General features: G+C 55.9%; 1 protein-coding gene across 1 annotated transcript; it reads right to left on the bottom strand.

Moving 5' to 3' along the window:
* Positions 1-432: 432 nt before the first annotated feature.
* Positions 433-19090, bottom strand: DUOX2 (dual oxidase 2; the record flags this gene model as incomplete). The annotated part of the gene is made up of 33 exons (XM_082618757.1): positions 433-1844; positions 2121-2249; positions 2397-2552; positions 2903-3061; positions 3283-3515; positions 4765-4918; positions 5171-5298; positions 5588-5637; positions 6343-6442; positions 6603-6833; positions 6991-7169; positions 7706-7789; positions 8213-8282; positions 8804-8991; positions 10595-10688; positions 10768-10993; positions 11789-11974; positions 12270-12472; positions 12669-12782; positions 13003-13140; positions 13503-13621; positions 13823-13998; positions 14532-14695; positions 15182-15284; positions 15559-15649; positions 16093-16189; positions 16370-16430; positions 16812-16978; positions 17077-17278; positions 17440-17627; positions 18228-18392; positions 18644-18733; positions 19021-19090. The coding sequence occupies 33 exons, from the start codon at positions 19088-19090 to the stop codon at positions 1722-1724; spliced, it is 4638 nt and encodes a 1545-aa protein (XP_082474883.1). The 3' UTR covers positions 433-1721.
* Positions 19091-19879: the final 789 nt, after the last annotated feature.

Genomic DNA, 19879 nt, shown 5'->3' with positions numbered 1-19879 from the left:
TTCTCATAAGTTTTCTCATCTGTATAATTTTCTGGGCCAGTATCACTATCTCTCTTCCTAATACCCACACAGACATTTTAATACATGAGAAAACAGGCTCAGAGAAGTTGAGGGATTTTCCTCTGTAGCTACATATAGGCAAAGTTGGCACTCGTACCTAGGTCTCTTAGCTCCTGATCTGGTGCCCTTCCAGTTCTGTCAGAGAGATTCCTTCAGTACAGAGAGTAGGGAGCTAAAGGCATCTGATCTGTCAGAAGAGGTAGAGTATGACCAATGAGGACAGAAGCCTGGGGCAGGAATGTGGAGATGGCCTGAAACTCTCCCTGCCACAGGTCCTATTGGCTGGAGGACGCTATTACCCAGCAATTTTACTCCTAGATACGTACCCAAGAGGAATGAGTGCATTATGTTCACCAAAAGATAAGTCCTAAGAAAGTTCATAGCAGCTTTATTCATAATTATCAAAGACTAGAAACAATCTAAATGTCTATTAACAGAAGATTTGATAAACTGTGGTATATCTCTACAATGGAATATGACACATCAATAAAAAGGAACAAACTACTGATATATACAACAACATGGATGAATCACAGAGACATTGTGCTGAGTAAAACAAGCCAGTTTCAAAACAGTACATTCAGTATGACCAAATGAATCTGGAGTGATAACAAAAAATCACATCTGTGGTTCCTTCTAAGGCTTGGGGAGACTGACTGGAAGGGGTACAAGGGAAGTTTCTGGGCTGATGGAAATGTTCTATATCTTGATTTGGGTAGTAGTAACATATGTAGTACATGGTAACTTTAAGATTTGTACACTTTAAGCAAATTATACCTTTTGTTTTTTTTAATTAAGGCTTAGCTTTTGAGGAAAGAGCCAGTTGAAGAAGGAAAAGGAAGGGTCTTAAAGAGTATGGAGGTGATGTCCCAGATTGGCTCCTGTGGAAGGTGACCAACTGCCCTGATTTGCCTGGGACTGAGGGGTTTCCTGGGACAAGAGACTTTCAGTGCCAAGACTGGGAGAGTCCTGGGCAAACTGGGACAGTTGGTCATCCAAGTCCTGTGAAGGAGGGGAGCTGAGTGGGGACTCTGGATGATTGGCAGAGAGGCTGGACTCCCTTGGTACCAGAGCTGAGGGGCTGCTCCAGCAGGCTAAGAGAAGGGCCAGCCAAGAGGTGAGGGCAGCGGGCGTTGCTGGTTGCTCCTCAGGATTCCTGATCCTCTAGGAGCAGGAACGAGTTGGGGGGTAGAGCTGGAGGGAAAAGACCTCGGAGACTGAATTGAGGCAGGCAGGCCATCCAGGTTTAGCATTGCAACTTCTAAGCTGGGCTCTGAGGAGATTCTCACTCAGAACCCTCTCTTCACACCAGGTATCCCCACCCTGTCCTCCCTCAAATGCCTAGGCCAAGAAAATACCAAAGCAATACATTGATTTTCTGGAAGGAAAACAGACATGGGGACCTATCAGAGGAAAAGGTGGTTGTATCTCTTCACCTCCATAGTTGTCACAAGGAAGGGACTGTCCCCTCCCCACTTTGTCTGCTACAGCCTGCTGTGGCTTAAGCTAGAAGGATCTCCTCTATCTTCTCAGAGCCTGGGACAGATGGGGCAATGAGGGAGAGGCTCTTCCAGCTCTCCAGCTGAGGCCTGAGGTGAATTCTGACAGAAACTGCTGGCAGGGCTGGTCCATGGAGGGATCAGGAACCAGGGAGGGAGGGCTCAGAAGTTCTCATAGTGGTGCACAAAGTGGGCCTGGTCCTTCCTGTTGATGAGCTGACAGGCCTTCTCTACATTCTTGGTCATCCCTGGAGGGCCGCAGCTAAACACCCCGATCTTCCTCACCTGTCAAGTGTGTGGGGGGACAGTGGTTGCAGAGAAGCAGAGGCCTGTGGGCTTCCTCCCCAGGAGGGAGCTGCTTCTCAAGCCTGGCTGGAACGACCAGGGCATTGACCACAGGCCCTGAGGACAAGGCTTGAGTTGGGGAGGCAGGGGGTGGGGTTTAAAGCCCTTCTCCAATGCTTGACCCCATCCTGAGGTCCTCTGCTCAGTACCCAGCTGCAGGCTGCTTGAGGGCCAGGAAGTCCTGGCAGGGGAAGGATGGGTCGGGGTGGGACTGACCTTTGGGTGGACCTCCTGTAGAGAGTCGAAGAAGGGTTTGAAGGGGGGTCGGCCAAAGTGGGTGATGGAGCGCAAGCCCGTGAACAGACTCCGGTTCAGCACCTTCTGGAAGTGCCGCTCACAGATGTACTGGGGGAGGGAGTAGAGGAGGAAGGTCGCAGCCAGGCAGAGCCAGGGTCAGCGCCTCGTCCAGAGGGTCCACCCACCTGCCTTGGCCATCCTTACCCTCAACCCACATACCCACTGAGCTGCCCTGCCTGGCCGGCCCGGACGTACCAGCATGGTGGTCCTGAGGTCAAACTTCTCAGCCAGCTGGGTGATGTAGATGTGCACGGACACCAGGTCCTGGTGGTCATTCTCCTCCACCTCCCGGATGATGTCAGCCAGCCACTCAAACTGCCGCTGGGTCCGTGTCACCCAGATGAAGTAGATCTGGGGACACACAACTAGGGCTCTGACTCAGCTCAGCTCAAGGTTCCTCCACCCAGATGCTTATACTGAGATGGTGGGAAGCCCTGGACCCCCCACAGGCACCAAACCTCTGGCAGGACCCACAGGCCTGATCCAAGGCTTCTAGCCACAGATCCCAGCAGAGGCTCTTCTGGCTATACCTTCTACCCTCCCTCAAATGTTTGCCATCTGGGCAACTGGGTATGAATGGCCCCAGCAGAACCAGTTGCCTAGGAGCCAGGGACTTTTTATCATGCCACTCTGCTGGGATGTGGGGACACAATCAGGCTGTCTGTCCCCATTTCTTTGAAGAATGGGAGAGGGACACTCACCTTTTTACAGAGCATTTGGCTGCCTAAGGATGACTTGAAGACCAGGTCTTTGAGGATGGAGGCAAAGGGGGTGACCCCAATGCCCCCTCCCACCAGCACGGACACCTCAAACTTATGCCACTCCTGGTGGCCCTCTCCAAATGGTCCATCGAGGTACAGCTGCCAACAGAAGAGGAAGATGAGATGAGCCTGGCCCTTCCCCAGCTCTGAGGTTAGAAATGGGGGGGCGGGGAGGACAGGGAGAACTAATTTCTCTGAGGCACGCCAGCCCTCTTCCAGTCTGGCTTTGGGGTGGCTGGAGCATCTTATCCCAAGGTCAGGGAGGGTGGGGACCTTCTATCAATGCCAGAACCCCAAAAGTGGTTCCCAGTGATGGGCACCTTTGGATGTTTGGCACAGCTGTCACCCGTCGGGGGTGAGTAGATCTCCCTCAGGCGGGTGGTCCAGGGTCCTACTGCCCGGATGTGCAGGCTAAGCGTGTCCTCGTGGGGCGCAGAAGTCAGGGTGAAGGGGTGGTACTCGTTGGTCCCCAGAGCCAAGCATGCAATCCGCACCCACTGTCCTGACTTGTACTCAAAGCCTTGGGGCCGCTGGAACTCGAGGTGGGTCACTCCTGGGGGTCATGGGCAGGGAGGGGCAGGGATCAGAGGGCTTGCTCCTGGTACCTGAGGACTGGCAGGTACACTGTCCTCTCCACACACCTGAGGCACAGGGAGTAGTCACATGATCTGAGCGAGTATGGCTTCTGGGGCTGGGAGATGGAGGGCCCCCTTCTCTGTTTCCTGGGTAACTCAAGAGCTGGGCTTCTCCACTCTCCTGTTCCAGCCCCTCCCCTCCTCTTTGCTGCTTCTTCCCACTAAGGGCCCAGGCCTGATACCACTGTCCTGGATACCAGCTTACTAGGTCAGGGGACCTCAGGCTCCCCAGGTACCATCTCAGTGTTTGCCAAACCTCCACCATATGAGGGTTACCTTTATGGTGGGCCATATCAGCACACCTCCTGCACTATCATTTATCTAACATTTTTCTTTAAATTGACTTACTTTTTCAATTCAGTTTACCTTGAGAAGAACATTTAGGTCACTAAGGTGAGTAGAAAACCAGCATCATGTGCTCTATCTAGCTTCAGAGGCCAAGTTCTTAACCAATACCCTACATTGCCTTGCCTAAGTATCATGTGGTCTAAACAGAAGGTGCCATGTTTTAACAAATTTTAGCTGGATACTGTTTGTTGCCTGACCATAGCTGAGCCTCAGGCTTGTTCTCTCTTTGTGGAAAAAGGAGATTCGCAAGTACTGGAGGATGCAGAAGGCATGCTAATACCATGCTGAGACTTTGCACTTAAATAATCTTGATTGAAATACAGTTGAAGTGAAGTTAATTTTCTTACTATGTGAGTCCTGAAGGTTAGCCGACCCCTTGTCACTTAAGTCATCTTCCACCACCCTTTACATTGATGTGAATCCCCACTCTGGCCAACATTGACTCTTAACAACAGACTCTTGCAGTCTGGGCCATTTATCTGTCTCTGAAGAGAGGTTATTCTGAGTGAAGGAATGCGAGAGGGATGTATGGTTCCCCACCCTGCACCCAGGCCACACGAGCACGGGTCTTTCTTGTCCTTAAACCCCTCTGAATGCACTTTCAGCCCCCTCTTCTCAGTCACTTCTCACCGTCTGTAAGTCCTCCTGGGAACTAAGCACAGCTCTTTTGGGGGCTGTAGTTCAATCAGGAAAGCTGCAGGGGTCCCTGAGAGGCTAACAGATGCAGCAATGGGATGATGAGGCCTGGGGAGCTGTCTCCCCACATCCCATGAGTTGACCTCCAATGCTCCCCACCGAGGGTCAGGCCAGGCCTGGTACCTGAAGGCAGCAGTTCTGCTTTCACCACGCCTATCTCCACCTTCTTCCGGCTCAGGCTCACCAGCTTGTCCCCCACATAGATAAGTGCTGGCACCAGGAAGTAGATGTGGAAACGGGGCAGTTGGATCAGAGCGAAGCTGCCGTGAATGATAAGCTGGAGACATGGCCAGTTAGTATAGCTCAGGCCCAGCTGGCCCCCTTCCTGCACCCACCCTACCCAGATACTTCCTGCCTGGGCCCTGGGCCTGGGCAGGGTAGATGGGGCTGGCATAGGCTCCATAGACTTTGGTCTCAGATCTCGGGGTCTCGGTCTGAGATCTTGTGTCCAATTCACCCTGCTCCCTCCCCACATCATGAGTGCTCATCTCTGTCCTGTGGCCTGGCCCTGCCCAGAGAGTTCCCTCACCAGCACGTAGAGCAGGATGTAGAGGTGGTGGGTCAGCCAGAAGCCCCGGAAGCTGCGGCGCCGGAACTGGTGGGAGGCGAAGACGTACATGACGGCGAGAACCAGGAGCAGGAGCACCCCTGTCATACCTGGGGGCAGCGGGGGACAGGGTCAGAGAGCCCCTGGTCTCGGGACCTCAGCCTGGGCTGAGAACACCAGAGGGCATTTCCCCATTCCGCTCTTCCTCCCTGACCTCTCTCATCCCTCCCTGGCTCCCAGAACAGCTTGTCCAAAGAAGGCTGGAGCTGAGGCTTATGCTGGAGGCTGCAAAGGGATCCTATGACCACTATAGACAAGTGTGTATTCATGGGAAGATGAGGACAAAAGCAAAAGTCCTCAGACAGAAACCCCAGACTCCACATACAGTCCACTCTTTACCTGGGACTGTCTGGAAGAACCACCAGTAGAACTTCTGGGGAAGCTTGGACCTGTAGAACAAAGACACCCAGAGCCTCAGGCTGGGGCAGGAGGGGCTCCACCACTGTTGCAATGTGACTCTGTTCCTGACGGCCCTGAATGCGGAGGTTACTGGGCCTCAACCCAGAAGGCCAAGGATCCTTCCAAAGAACATGGCACCCAGCCTCCTGCAGTTCCACCCTCTGATCTCAAAGCAATTATTCCTCCTGTGTTATCTTGAATTCTCCTACTGCAGCTGACCTTTGCTTCCTTGAGTGCTTGGTTCATATTCTGTAAGCTCCATGAGGGCAGGGAGCTTACCTCCATGCTCTATCCCTATGCTCAAACAATGCCCAGCACAGAGTAAATGCTCAATAAATATTTGTTGAACGACTGCATGTATCTTGGCATCCCTACTCTTTGGCTCCTGGATGGACACACAGGACGTGTTCCACAAATAGTTGCCCAGTGAATGGACAGTAGGCTGAGACAGCAAGCTATGTGTCAAGTACACGTGAGAAAGAGGCTCCGACTTCATCTCCCAAACTCCTTTCCTGGCCAATTACGGCCTGCTTCCTTCCTGAGGGCAAGGAAGTCATCTCTCAGCCTTCCCAAGGATGCTAGCTTCTCGCCCTCACTTAGTGAGAGAGTGGAGGGTCTAGGGCCATCTACCTCTTTTCTGTTGTACCCTGAGGCCTGCCCCAGGATTCCCAAGGGGGACCCTCCCCAAAACTGACCCATCATTCACAAAGACGCTGGGGAAGATGCAGGCCAGCAGGCTGAGGGGGCTGACTGAGAAGATGTAGACATTCACCACGTGGCCAGCACTGTGCAAAACTGAGAGAGACACGTCCTGTTAGAGACACCTCCAGGGCCAACTCTACCTCCAGCCCCGAGGAGAGCAGGAAGTATAAGTAGCTCCAGTCTCCCCACTGCCTCCCCGACAGCTCGACCCAGGGGACTGCAGCAGTGACGAGCGCGCCCGGGAGCCACATACTGGCCAGGACGACAGCAGCCATGGCGATCCAGCGATGGAAGTCCACGGCGGCGTCAAAGGGCACGTAGTGGTTGAGGAAGGTCTCTCGCAGGAAGGTGATGAGGTTGCGGCACATGGTGAGCAGGATGTAGGAGAACATGAAGGAGACGCTGGCCGCCGTGCCCCGTGACAGGATGATGCCCACGAGGGTGGTCTCTGCAATGCCCGAGGGTGGCGAGGCAAAGGCATAGTCTGGGGGCACAGTGGGGGTGGATCAGCACAGCACAGAGGCCTGGACTCCAGTCAGAACAGCTGGGATCCCCTATCCAGACGCCTGAGGATCAAGAATAACAACCAGAAGGCTCTCACATCTCCCCTCCCACTGCCCACCACCTGGAACTCTCCTTACAGTAAGCACGCTCCACAAACAGTCCGGCACAAATGGCTGAGAAGATTGCCACGACCACGATGTGCCGCCGGTAGTTCTCCACGAAGCGCTTGTACTGCTGCAGCTTCTGGGCCAGGAAGCCCCGCTGCATCTTCTCCTGCAGCGCCTCTGTGTATAGCCGGGGAGGGGGCACCACTGCCCTGCAGCAATGGGAGGCAGGTGGCCTGAGGTCAGGGCACCCTGTCCTCCCCTAAATGCTACCCTATGAAGGAGACCTGGTGATCTGGTAGCGGTCAGGATGGGCCACAACAGATGAAAGAAAAAGCTTTTGTGGTGTAGAATCCCACTCTGCCAAGCCTTTGCCTCTCAGCTTTATTTGCCCTCTCCACCCACTCCTCCATCTCCCCACTCCTCCATCTCCACTTCCTCCCCTCTGTTCTGTGCTTCCTTCTTCCTGCTCCCTGCACAGGCCTCACTGCTGTGCCCAAGGCAGGCAGGAGCCAGGAGACCCCTCACTGCCTAGTGTTGCATCTGAGTGCCAGGCCCCTTGCCTGAAGATTAGGATGCAGAGGTTGGAAGAGGCTGAAGAGTCATTAACTCAATAGCCTGCCAATCCGGTCAGGGACACATGGAATGAGTCTCAGGATGGTTCCTTGTGTGTGGAGGTGTGGGCAGACCAGAGACCCTGAGAATTCTCCCCATGTCTCCTTGGGTCAAGGGTCTGGGAAACACTTACTTTTTGCCAAACCTCTTCTTCAACCCAGGGCCTCCCAACTCTGGGGCTTCTGAGACAGGGAGCCCCACTCCCTGAGGGCAAGAACTGAGAAGAGAAAAATAGGTCTCATTCTCCCCTTGTCTTTGCAGCCAGGAGAAGAACTACCAAGTCAGAGTTGGGGCTGGTGGGGGAGGGGATAGATCCTGGGACTCATTTCTGTCCACAGAACCTGCCCATAAAACTGGTCAGAAAGAAGCCAGGCAGAAGGCAAGACAGAAGGAATGAACATGATCTGGTCATATGTTCTGTAGAATGATTCTGCCCTGGAGGGGCAGGGAGAGAGCCAGGCTCCTGAGCAGTAAGGGGTATGTGTGTGAGGCAGCTGGAACTTGGACTAGAACAACCGTGTGCTGAAAGCTACTTTCAGAGCAAACATCTGGCCCAGGGGCTGATTCCACCAGCCCTACTCCTTCATTTCTCTGCAGGGGACCCAGCCGGGGCACCTCCCAGTGCCCCGTTCCCACTCACCGTTCCCCAGAAGTCCGAGTGATGAATGACACTCGACAGCTGACGTTTGGTTTAAGAATGTCTCCAATACCTGGGGAGAACAAGAAGCTGGATGGGCTTCCCCAAGAGGGAGGAGACTGTCCTAGGAAGGCTGCCGTGGCACTTGCCAGTGACTTGGTCATGTCCCCATCTCTTTCTCCAGCCTTGCTTCCCTCACTGCCCACACCGAGCACCCACTGTACACAGGGCGGCTGCCACTGCTAGACAATGTGGCAACTGAGTGCAGTTAGCAAAGGGGCCCCCCTCCAGGCGGATGCAACCCTGCAGGTCCTTTGTGTAGAGAAAATAGGGACTCTTCCTCTGGCCCGACACACCCCAGACCAATGCACATGGTTGGTGTGTAGAATGTAGGCTGGACTTCAGCCTGCCCTGACCCCTCAGTGGGTAGCTTTGTGCATAAATTGCACAGGTGTATGTGATGCCCTTGATTACACGTGCCTGGCTCTCTACTAGGCACCAAGGACTAAAAGAGAAATAAGACCTGAGTGCTATGCACCAGGAACTCTCATTTTGAAGACACGCCCGTTCCTGACGCCTTCCAAACTCACACACCTCCACCTCCACCCTTGACGCAGAGCTGGGTGCAGCGGAGCTCATTGTCGTGGTCCCGCAGCATGAAGTGGAAGTCCTCCCACGTCAGCTCCTGCTTGTCCTGGAAGCCCGACTCCCGGAACATGGACTCCACCACCTCGGCCAGCTGGGCCTTGGACAGGCAGTTGTTGGAGATCTCGATGAAGGACCTGGGCAGGAAGAGGGAGGAGAGACGAAAGCAGCCTGTCACCCGGCAAGGTCAGGTTCAGGCAGGTGCTGGGTGGGGTGGGCCCCGGCCTATCTAATGTGGTTACCAGTGACCCAGGAAATGGCACTGAGAAAGTGTTCATCCAGCCTGCCACTGACGCTAAGCTGGGTGGGGTGGCCAAGGGCTCAAAAGGCAGAACAAAATTGAAAGTGACCTTGACCAGTTAAAGAAAGCAGTCCCCAAACAGGGGGGCATCTACAGCTGGGATGAATGTCTACTTAGTGTAGGGACTTGTCCAGGTGTGCCATGGCACTCTCACGTGGCAGGCTCTTGTGTTGATACCTCCCACACCACCGCCAGGCACCCGTTCGTGGTCCAGCGGCGGGCTGGAAGAGGAGATGTAGCTGCACTGGCTGCTGCTTCCTTGTGCCACAGCCTGGGGCATAGGCAGGAGTATCTACGCACCCAATGTGACAGCACCCACAGTGGCAGCTACAGTGGCCATAACTCTTTTCTTAGACTGTGCTTTGGGACAAAAGCAAACAAACATGCAAGTTTGTGTGAATCCAGCAGAAAAAGACCTTTGCGTGCATGGCACAGCAAGCACTGCCATCACATTAAAAAACACATCATCCCACTTGCTCAGGGTGAGACTGAGCAAGAGCCACACTGAGTACAGGCCAAGGAGGTGGACCTCAGCCCCTGGGAGCAGAGACCGTCTCCTAGAGGGTCCTGCAGCAGCACGCCCAGCGAGGGACAACTGCAATGCGCCTCGCCCTAGCCCTTTCAGAAGCCCACGTCCAGTTGTGGTATCTGGACTGTAAAGAATGTGGCAGCTAAGGTGAAAGCTGAAAGCAATGAGGAGGCTTACAGGGGTAGAAGAGTTAAAAGGGTCTGGGCTGTTCTACGCATTCTGTTTATTCATTTGCTTATTTGTTTCATCTGATTCAGTTAACTATGTATTGAATGCCTGCTATGTGCCAATCACAGTGCGGAGGAGGGGATTCAGTAGGGAACAAAGAGAGATATGAACCCTGTCCTTATAGAGCTGCAGGCAGCTGTGTTACAGGAGCACGGTCTTCAGGAATAAGTCTGTGAGCTCAAAACTGGTCTTTATCAGCACACCACAACCAGAAATGGCTTAAGAAGCAGGAAGAGAGAAGGGTTGGAATATAGAAAAACTTTCCATGTTTCTCCTCCTGCCTGTCATGGTGATTAATACTGGCAGTGACCCAGGGCATCCACCCTCCATGATTCATTATCTCACTGTGTAAAGCACAGCATTTGAAGAGTTAGCAAAGACCCAAAGGCATCCAGAAGGGGTTAGTGGGCTTTGTTACTGGTCATCTTGACGTTGGTTGTCTTTTGTAACCAGGGAGAATTTTCTGGCGGTGTTGGCACTGCAAATACAGACCCTCCTGGAGGCAGGGGCCTAGCCAGATAAACTTCTGAAGCTGGATGCTCTGAGTGTCTAGGATATAGTACCCAGGCCACCTCTCAATGCAGATGGACTCATAACCTCCTCGCCTACCCTCCTCTGACCTGACCTGTTTTCCTGTTTAAAGTATCAGGAAGTCTCAGGACTGGAGGGGCCCACCCCATACCGCATCATGGTAAAGAACTCGTCCTTGGAGAGGAAGCCATTCCCATCAAGGTCATACATGGTGAACATCAAGCGGGACTTGTCCTCTGGGGAGCCTGGGAAGAGATAGGGGGATGCCCGTCACCTCTCTGCTGAAAGACACCTGACTCCTGGGATGGTGCACCATCCCCCTACCTTTCATGAAGACCACCAGGACGTCCAGGAACTCCCGGAAGGACAGGTAGCCATTGCCGTCCTTGTCAGCCAGAGAAAACATGGACTCCACAAACATGTCCTGGGGCTTGAGGCCCAGGGACTCGGCAAACTCAGTCCGGCTCAGCTCACACGTCAGGGCCTCCCGCACCTTCTGTGACGAGTCCAGGGGCAGGGTCCCGGCGTCTGCCTGGTCGATGTCCAGCACCTGCACTCGGGCAGCAGCAGAGGGAAGGAGAGAAGGAGGTGAGGCCTGGCTGGAAGCAGTTCAGTGACCTCTCACATCTCCCCAAAGTCCAGCTCAGAAAGGGTAAGCCCTGGTGGCTGCTCACGGTCATTAGATAAACTTCTGACTTGGGCTTCTGCTTTCCTGCAGAGGGGGTGACTGTAGCAGGGGATGGGGTGGGAATGGGGAGGGGCACAGTTTGGGAATGCAAAGTGAGAGAGCCTACACTGGGGACAGAAGCTGCAGCAGACATTAAGTGGACAGGGAGGAAGGGGCTAAAGATATGTTCTATTGTCAGTTCAGACAGGGCTGCCATGTGCCTGATTTTAAAAGTCATATACATGTAACTACCATTTGTTAAATGCCTATAATGAAGTAAGCACTTGGGCTAAACCCTGTACATAGAACAGTGTTTATCAAACTTTAGAGTGAATCAGAAGCCTCTGGTGGGCTTGTGGGCCCCAACCCCAGAGTTCTGCTTTCCTAGGTCCTGGGGGAGGGCCTGAGGACTTGAATTTCTAACAAATTCCCAGATGAGCCTGCTGCTGCTGGTCCAGGGGCCACACTTTGAGAACCACTGATGTAGACCATCTCCCTGAATCCTCACAGCAACCTAAAGGGATGGATCCTATTTTAATCACTGTTTCATAGATGAGGAAACTGAAATCTCCAGCCCGCAGAGCAGAAGCTTAGATCACCCCACATAGGGTCCTGTCCAGCCCAGGGTCCCTTCAACCCCTGGGCCCGGCCCTGCCTCCAAAAGGCACAGTCAGGCACCTGGGCAAACAGGTGTCTGAAGAAGACCTCCAGGATGCGGCCCCGCTGCTGCTTGGTCACAGCCTTCCTGAACAGCTCGTTCTCACTCATCTCAGCCACATCAAGGCCCAGAGCCCAGCTCACACAGAAGCCCTGCAGATGCTGCACGAAGATGCCTCGCTCTTCCTCGGAGTTAAACAGCATCACCTGGTGGGAGGAAGGCTCAAGCTTCTGGTTCAGCCTCCCCTCAAAGGGTCTTGGGTTGGGGGATGGAGAAAAAAGCTGTCCCCCATTCCATCCCGGCTGGGGCCAGGTGAGAGGCCCAAAGCGGGTCAGAGGGAGAGTTCGGTGGGTCTGGGGACCTCTGAAAGGAGTGCCTCCTCCCAGCATCAGCCTTCACAACTGAGCTCTGTAGCTGAGGACAGGGTGGCCGGAGAGGACTTGCCGTGAGAGGGGACATGTGTGAGGGCAGCCCAAGCCGGGGAGGCAGGATGGGCCATACCAGGTCATACTCCTTCGGGATCTTGAGCAGCAGGGCGCGGCGTCCACAGTTGCTGGACAGGATGAGGTGGACCTGCTGCGGGGGCCTCAGCTGGACGGTGCGGAGCACAGAGAGACGCCTGTCCAGGACCTGCAGACGCCTGTCTGGGAGCAGCTGGATGGTGATGGGATAGCTCCTCTCCCTGGGTCCCGGCCACTCCATCGCTAGGGAAGGGACAATGGGGCAGAGTGGTTCAGCAGAGGTCCCAGGCCCCTGCCCTCAGGCTGGTTCCACTCTGCCAGTCTGAGCAGGCACCCCCAAAGCCTGGCTCTCTCCCCACATCTGTAACCTGGTTCTTTCTCCCAGCACTGCCCCCCCATCTGTCCCCTTCCCCCTTCCCGCCCCTAGGCCCCATCTCACCTGACATTCCATCTTTGGCTGCTTCCTTCTTCACACTCTCTCTGCCTTTCTTTTGTAGCTTCTTGCGCTCTTGGCCCCGGAAATAGGCCACCACCCCAGAGATAAGCAGGCTCACTGAAGGGGGTCAGAAGGAGACACTGGGTGGGGGGGCCTTGCCTACAGCCTCGCCTACTGAGGCTTTGGCTGCTGCCGCTCCCTTCCCAAGGCCCCTTGAGCCTGGCTTCAAATGTACCTAGGAGCTAGCCTTACAGGCCAGCAGGTAATAAGGGGCAGGGACAGTCTGTGAGGAGGAGGGGAGCCAGAAGAGAAATGGGCGAAGGGGTAAAGGGCTCACCTAGTGGGAGACAGCACAGAGCCACGATGGTGATGCCAAAACCAGGACCACTGCCCTCGAAGAAATGAGTCACAGTCAGGGGCATACAGCGGGGCAAGTCTTCACTTCTGAGCTGCCGGGGCTGAGGGCAGGGTGCACCTGAGGGAAAGACACAGAAGATCTCAGAGCCTGAGGATCCCACTCCTTGGCCAGGCAGCCTTCCCTTCTGTCCTATAAAGGACCAGGTACCCACTCCCTCCCAAACCCTCCTCCCTGGAACTTGTTCCCATCAAAAATTCCTCTTCCACATCCCATCTCTCAGCATCTATCCCAACTTGACCACAAGGGTCAGCCTGCAAACCAGTCTAGTCTCTACTGTGGGAGGTGGCCTAATGCAGGCCTCCCAGACCAACACAGAAGGAGCTGCCTGGTGCCTAGCTCCCTGGACAGCACCAAGTGATCCCTACACAACCTCTGTCTCTTCTCTGCCACCATTGCTTGTGTTCTCCCAGGCCACCCACCTTGTTGCCAAATAAAGACATTGGGCTGCAGGTCACCATGGTTCACGCTGGTGACAGCCACCAGCACGTCCCGAAGAGTGGTGTTTCTGATTTCTGCAATTTCCTCCATGGAGAATAGCCTAAGTTAGAGAAAGCCAGGAATTGTTGGGATGGGAAGGGGACACAGGTCTCCAGCAAACTCAGGCCCAGGGACCCAGATGAGAAAAGAGACCGAGAGGGGTTGGGGAGGGGTGCTGGGACAGCCGGGTGCTGTTTACAGGCAGAGGGTCTGGGGCCCAGGCCGAGGTAGAGTCTGAGGTGGGAACCCAGGCAGGCCTCACCCATTCCTGCTGTTCTCAAACCAGTAGCGGTCGCCATCCCGCAGTCGCACAAACTGATCAAGGACGATGGTGCTGAAGAGGGGTCCAGGGTCCCCATGGCTCTCCAGGAGCCCCCCGGGGAGTAGCTCCAGCCGGGACAGGTCCTGGTTGTACAGGGCGGCTGTGGCATTCAGCACCTGGGGCCACACAGGAAGCAAGGAGTGTGTGAGCATGGGTATGGTTTTGTGTTGGGAGGGCAGCCACTATTGCCCCATCCCTCAAACACAGGACCCCATCAGCTGCCTGGCTTGCTGCTCAGGCCTGAGGAAGTCTCCTCTATCTAGGCAGCACTCCTCAGGTGGTGACAAGTCTGGTGGGAGGACCAGTGCGTCACTACCCAGACTGCCTATCCCCAGTGATCAGCAGCTTCAGGGTCACCCAACTCCTGGGGAGAGATCCTGCAGGAATAGGACAATGGCACCCAACCCAGGGGCCACTCTGCAGTAATGGTACAATGCAGTGTGAGGATACTCTGGAATCAGATGGCTGAATTTAAATCCTGCCTCCAAGACTGACTTATCAATTATGTCATCAGTAAAACAGCAATAATTATGGTATCTACTCTGTAACGTTCTTGACATAGATTAAATGTGTTACATGTGTAAAGGACTTAGAACAGTATCACCACAAGACAGCTTTAGCTGCCATTATTATCATCACTATTCCTGACCTGAGGGTCCACGCTGGTGTTGAAGTCACTCCAGCTCTCTGGGGTCTTCAGCCCCAAGGCCTGTCGGGCTTGGCTATAGCTGGGCAGCCCCATATCTCGGCCACGTTGGATGCTGCTGGCCACATAGTCAGTACGGGAGAACTTGCCAGGGCCAGGCCAGTAATCTGAGGAGGAGAGAGGACCAGGCTCTAGGCTCAGTCCCTCTAACCCTTCTTCGCCCAGCAGCCTTGAATTGGGCTGTTGGCATTACCCACACTCAGCACTCCTTGACATGTGACCTGCCTTGGTGTAGGGTCACTGTCATCATGTGTGACCAGGGGCAATTTTTCTGGCAAAACGCTTCCCTTAAGACTCAGGACTGTTCTAGTCACCAAGCAGTAAATTCTCCGTCCCACCTCCTTAACCTCAGCATAGGGCTGGACAAAAACCTTTAGCGACCTAAGCACCAGAGATTGTGGTGCCACCCTTCCCCCACATACTCAGATGTTGGTAATTTAGAATAAAGCTTGTTTTCTTCTAATGGCTGTTTACTGTGTGTTTATCTATGTTCCTGCATTGTAGGTACCCTAGGTCTGCCTGATGCTTAACCCAGAAGGGTCCCCAGGCTCCCGGACCTCTGGGCCCTCATCCCCTCTGCCTCCAGTGCTTACCCCTCAGATCTTCAACCACTATCCTGTCCTCCAGCTCCGAAATCTGGGAGGCCATTCCCAGCAGCAGATGATTCACTGCCTCGGCACTGTTCAGATTGGGGTTCTGGAAAAAAACAACACACTCAAGGTAGGTTCTTAGGCCCCTCCCTAAAGTCAGGTCCTTCTCAGGACCAATGCAGCACCTCAGGATAAAGGGCCCTTGGCCAGTCCTAGACTCTCTTGAGCTGTTGTCCCCAGATAATTTTCTGATCACTCTACCCTTCAACTCCTACCACCCTGGAGCTGCAACACCTAAGAACTGGAATTGTTGCTTTTCCCAGCCTGTGTGATGAGACTGACCTTGACCCACCTCCCCTTGCCCCTGACCCCAGGCTGACCTCCCGAATCCAGTAGCTGTTGCAGACTCTGAGAGCTGGGGAGCTGACAAAACCCTCATTCAGGACCATCTGGAAATGACAGCTGGTGTTTCTGAAATGCGGAATCAAGGATGCAGTAAGAGAATTCAGAGAAGTTGAGGTGGGGTTGAGTGGGGTGAGGGGTTCAGAGGGGGTCTGGCCAATACTAAGGGGTGTCCTCGGAACTTCCCTGAACATGGCAGGGATTTGGCAACGAGTGCGGATTGAAGGTAGAGGTTGCTCTTTGTCCACACAGGGTAGGAAGAGAAGGAGGGAAGAGAGTGACCCAGCTGCTGGACAAATCCTTCTCTCAACAACTGAAGTTCAGCCATTAGGAGGAAATGGGGAGATTTTCCTGTTAAGACTGAACTTCCTACCCCAGGGTGCTGTTTCAGGGCACCAAATTCTGCTTCTTTTCCCCCATGAAACTGTAGGGGTGTAAAAAAGGCCCCAGGCCCACAAGACCACTAAGTGTTCACCTCTGCCAGTGTGCTGCTCAGCCAGACCCTCCCTCACCTCATGTAGACGCCAGGGGGCACCATGGTGGAGAAGAACTGCTCAGAGGCCGCCAGGAACTCCGGAGACATGCTGGGGTCCAGGAAAGGGCGGTACTCTGTCCACAGGGGTAAGAAGAGAAATAGGCTCTTTACCCTCACACACTCTCGTCACATGAACCCACCTGTCTTCTTTGTCCTGAAGAAGGACAGAGATCCTGGATCCTGTCCTGACAGGATCCTGACCCCCTCCGCCTCCCCAAAACCCCTCAGCCCAGGTGTTCCCCAAACTCCCTCACCTGTGTAATTCGGCGGTGCTTGCTGCAGGAAGCTGGGCAGCCACTCATACATCGCGATGTTCTGAGGGTCAAGAGAGGGGGAAATGGGAGGCCAGCGCTGGAGCAGCCAGGCCAGGAGGGATCTGAGCTCAAGGAAAGCTTAGGTGGGAGACGAGGACCAGGCAGGGGCAGTCACGGGAGAGACACTCAAACAGGAGAGGGGCGGAGGTTCCCGTTGCCCACGAGGAACGAGGGCAGGGGGGAGGGGCAGCTAAATAACAATCACGAGAAAACCTCTGGTATAAGTAGCGCTTTGCCTCCTTATCACTCTCAGGGACTTTCCCCAGACGGTAGCTGTCTGGGGAGGGGTGTTTCTGGGTGGGCTTGTCCAAGGATGGAGGGCTCTGCGGGGCAGCGGAGTCTCCCGGGGACCAGGACGTGGGGGCAGGGCCGCGCGACCGACCTGGTAGGTGGCGATGACCCTCTTGCGCGCGTGCTGGAACAGCTCCTCGTCCCCCCAGAGCGGGTGCTGGCGGGCCAGCCTCTGCGCCAACAGGTTGTGGTAGCGGAACCAGAGCAGGCCCAGCGCCTGCAGGAAGGGCTCGCGGTTCCCTCGCTCCGCCCCGAAGGCTGCTCGCGCGGTGGGGACGCAGGGGAGGAGTTGAGCGCGGGTGGGCCCGAGGGGGGCGCACCTCGCCGGCCCCCCGCCCGCGCCCCCGCCGCCTCACCGTACAGTCCCCGGGGCCCGCGCCGTCCCGTGGCGGGGTCGGGCGCCGTCCACATGCGCAGCGGGTCCTGCGCGTCCCGGGGGAAGGCGGGGTCGGGCCCCGACGCCAGCTGCCCCCCGGAGAAGCTCCGCAGCTCGTCGCTCCAGGAGTGCGAGGAGCCATAGATGGCGCTGCCGTCCAGCCAGCCCGTCACCTCGTTGGTCTGCGGGGACAGCGGGAGGCTGAGCCGGGGTTCGGGTGGCCGAGGCGGCTCAGGGCGGGCGAGGGCCGGGCGGCCGTTGCGGGTGTGCTGGGGGTGGGAGCCTCTCCCCAGCTGCCTCAGGTCCCGCCCCACCCCCACCCCCAGCCCCCTGCCCCGCCCACCAGGTCCCGGGGGTTGCTGGGGCTCTGTCCGGTCTCGGGGTCCCAGCGGCTCCTCTGGAAGGGCAGCACCACGTCCCCGCTCTGGTCGCTATCGAACACGGGGTCTCCGGGCGGGATGTGGATGTTGAGGAACTCGGCCGGGCAGCCAGGCTTTTCTACGCTCACCAGGTCCGAGAGTACGTGGTAGCCTGCGGGTGTAGGGGGCAAACTGGTGAGAATCGCTACTCCCCACCGCCAATGCTGACGCCAATTTCTGAAGAGCCTAAAGGCAGAGGTTCCAAGGCAATTTCCGCGCCACCAGCTCTAAAACTTTTTTCTAATTTGCAAAGTGGGGTTATAGTACCCTCCTCGCCCACCCCATAATGTTGTTGGGAGAATCAAAATAATATAATTAATGTAAGGGCTCCCCCAAGCCAGTCCCCATCTCCTAACAGATCCTGCCTCTCCCTCCCTCTTCGGGGGAAAGAAGATATAATCACAACAGGAGGAGAGCGGCGGCAGGGGAATCAGCTTCTAAGAGCTATAATGAGGGTTAGTGGCGCTCCTGGGTTTGTAGTCAGTGATAAGAGAAAGATTAGGAGAGCAAATACCCCCGAATCAACACCCCCAAATCCCTCCAAGAAGAAGAAAGGCTTAAAGTGAGGCTTGGTGGGGAGAGGAAGTGGTTCGGGGTCTTGTATCGGTCTCCTGTGGACTTGCAGAGAGGCCTCAGGGCCCCTCTCCCCAGGCGCTGAGCTGAGCGCCAGGTCAACCCTCACCGAAGACGCGTTCTCCCACTTTGCTCTCACCGAAGAAGACCCCCAGCACTGTGCGATTGCGGCTGGATGGCCGCCCGGCTGTGCCCCGCATGGCGGCGTTGCTGAGTAGGCGCGGGTTGGGCAGCAGTGGCTCCCCCAGAGCCTGATACACGCCGTCCGCGTAATTAGCTGGTACAAGGCGCCGCAGTCGGGAGCCTGTGGGAAGCAGGGAGCCGGGCTCTGTCAGAGCACTCCGTCTCCAACAAGCCCACGAACCTCGCTCTACGCCTCCCTCCAACTCCCCACTCCCACTGACGAGACCCCTTCTTCTGTCCCCAGGAGTGCATAGGAGTTCGCGGCGCAGGCAGCCGGGCGGCTGGCGGCGCGCTCTCTCGGCTTCTCCGCACCGGGTCTCCCGCCACCCTGCCCTCCACTAGCCGTTCCCCACCCCAGACCACGGGACGCACCGGCAGCGCCACGCTCGTGGTGCCTCAGGTTGTTGAACCAGCCGTCATAGCGCTGCACTTCCCAGGTCAGCGAGAGTGAGTCCTGGCCTCCTGTGGGTCAGAGGGTGGTCCACTCAGTGCTAGCCTCCCTGCGACCCCTCTGGGACCCGACGGCCTCGGCCCGTGCTTCTCCAGCCCGCCCAGCGCCCCCAACCCGACCCAAGTGGCGATACTCGCGCGACGTCTAGGCTGCGCCAGGAAGTTTCCCATCTGGCTGAGCCGCTCAGCCATCTCACCCGATCTTCTAGCCTCAGGAAGCCGCTTGCCTGCACGTCTCCCTTCCCCAACTCCCAAGGGAAACTGGGAGACATCCCGAACTAGGGGTGCCTGGTACTTACCCGCTGGGTCCAGGAGTGCAGTCAGCAGAGCTCCCAGGAGCACCAGGGCCTCTGGTCTTGCACGGAGCATGCTGACCCTGCAGCCAAGGGGGTGGGAGGTGGTACGTGAGGGACACGGAGCAGGCGTCCCCCACACCGACAGTTGGCACAGGAGGAGGAAGCGCCAGCTGTGTCCACTTCTGGAGCGAAGCTTTTAGAAACGTCGCCAAGGACCCGTACCCGCAGGGCACTTTTTTAAAGGCACAAGCAGCCCTCAAGGCAGTGACACTGGTCCCCACCCTCCACCCCGTGGAAGAACTAACCCCGATCACACACAGGAACCCGGGAGGCACAAATCCTCTGGGGCTTGTCAGTCTCTGGCAGGACTTTACCTCCAGCCTCCCAGGTCCCGAACAAAGCCTCAAGTCCTATCCCTCAGGAACTGCTTCTCCTAGAGGAGGCAGGGAAAGGAACGTGGCTAGTGAGCTGGGAATCTGGAACCTGCAGTCCCTCATACCCCTCAGTGAATGCCTGTGCATGGACACGAGGGATGGGAAGATCAGGTCCCAAGTCCCACTCAAACCTCGGGCTTAGGGCCCCCATCGGGGTCAGAAGTCTTCTTTTTCTTGGAATCTTTGCTTCTCTCCTCTGCTCTCTGCCTCTCCCCCACCACTCCTCCCCAGCTCCGCAGATCCTCAGCCTCCCCGGCTTCATTCTCACCCTCCTTTCTGGGTCCTCTGAGGCCAGCTGTGCAGGTGTCCACTCAGGCCAGAGCAGCACCAGATGTGAGCATCTGGACTGGGACTCACCCTCTTGCTATGCAGGCGGGGCTCCTCTCATTTGCATAGCAACATTCGCCTCTCATTTGCATGATCTCTTC

The sequence above is a fragment of the Mesoplodon mirus genome, assembly GCF_964341445.2.
Source record: "Mesoplodon mirus genome assembly, chromosome: 4".
Lineage (NCBI taxonomy): Eukaryota > Metazoa > Chordata > Mammalia > Artiodactyla > Ziphiidae > Mesoplodon > Mesoplodon mirus.
Note: the sequence above shows the minus strand (reverse complement) of the source record. Positions and strands in the feature narration are given on the sequence as shown.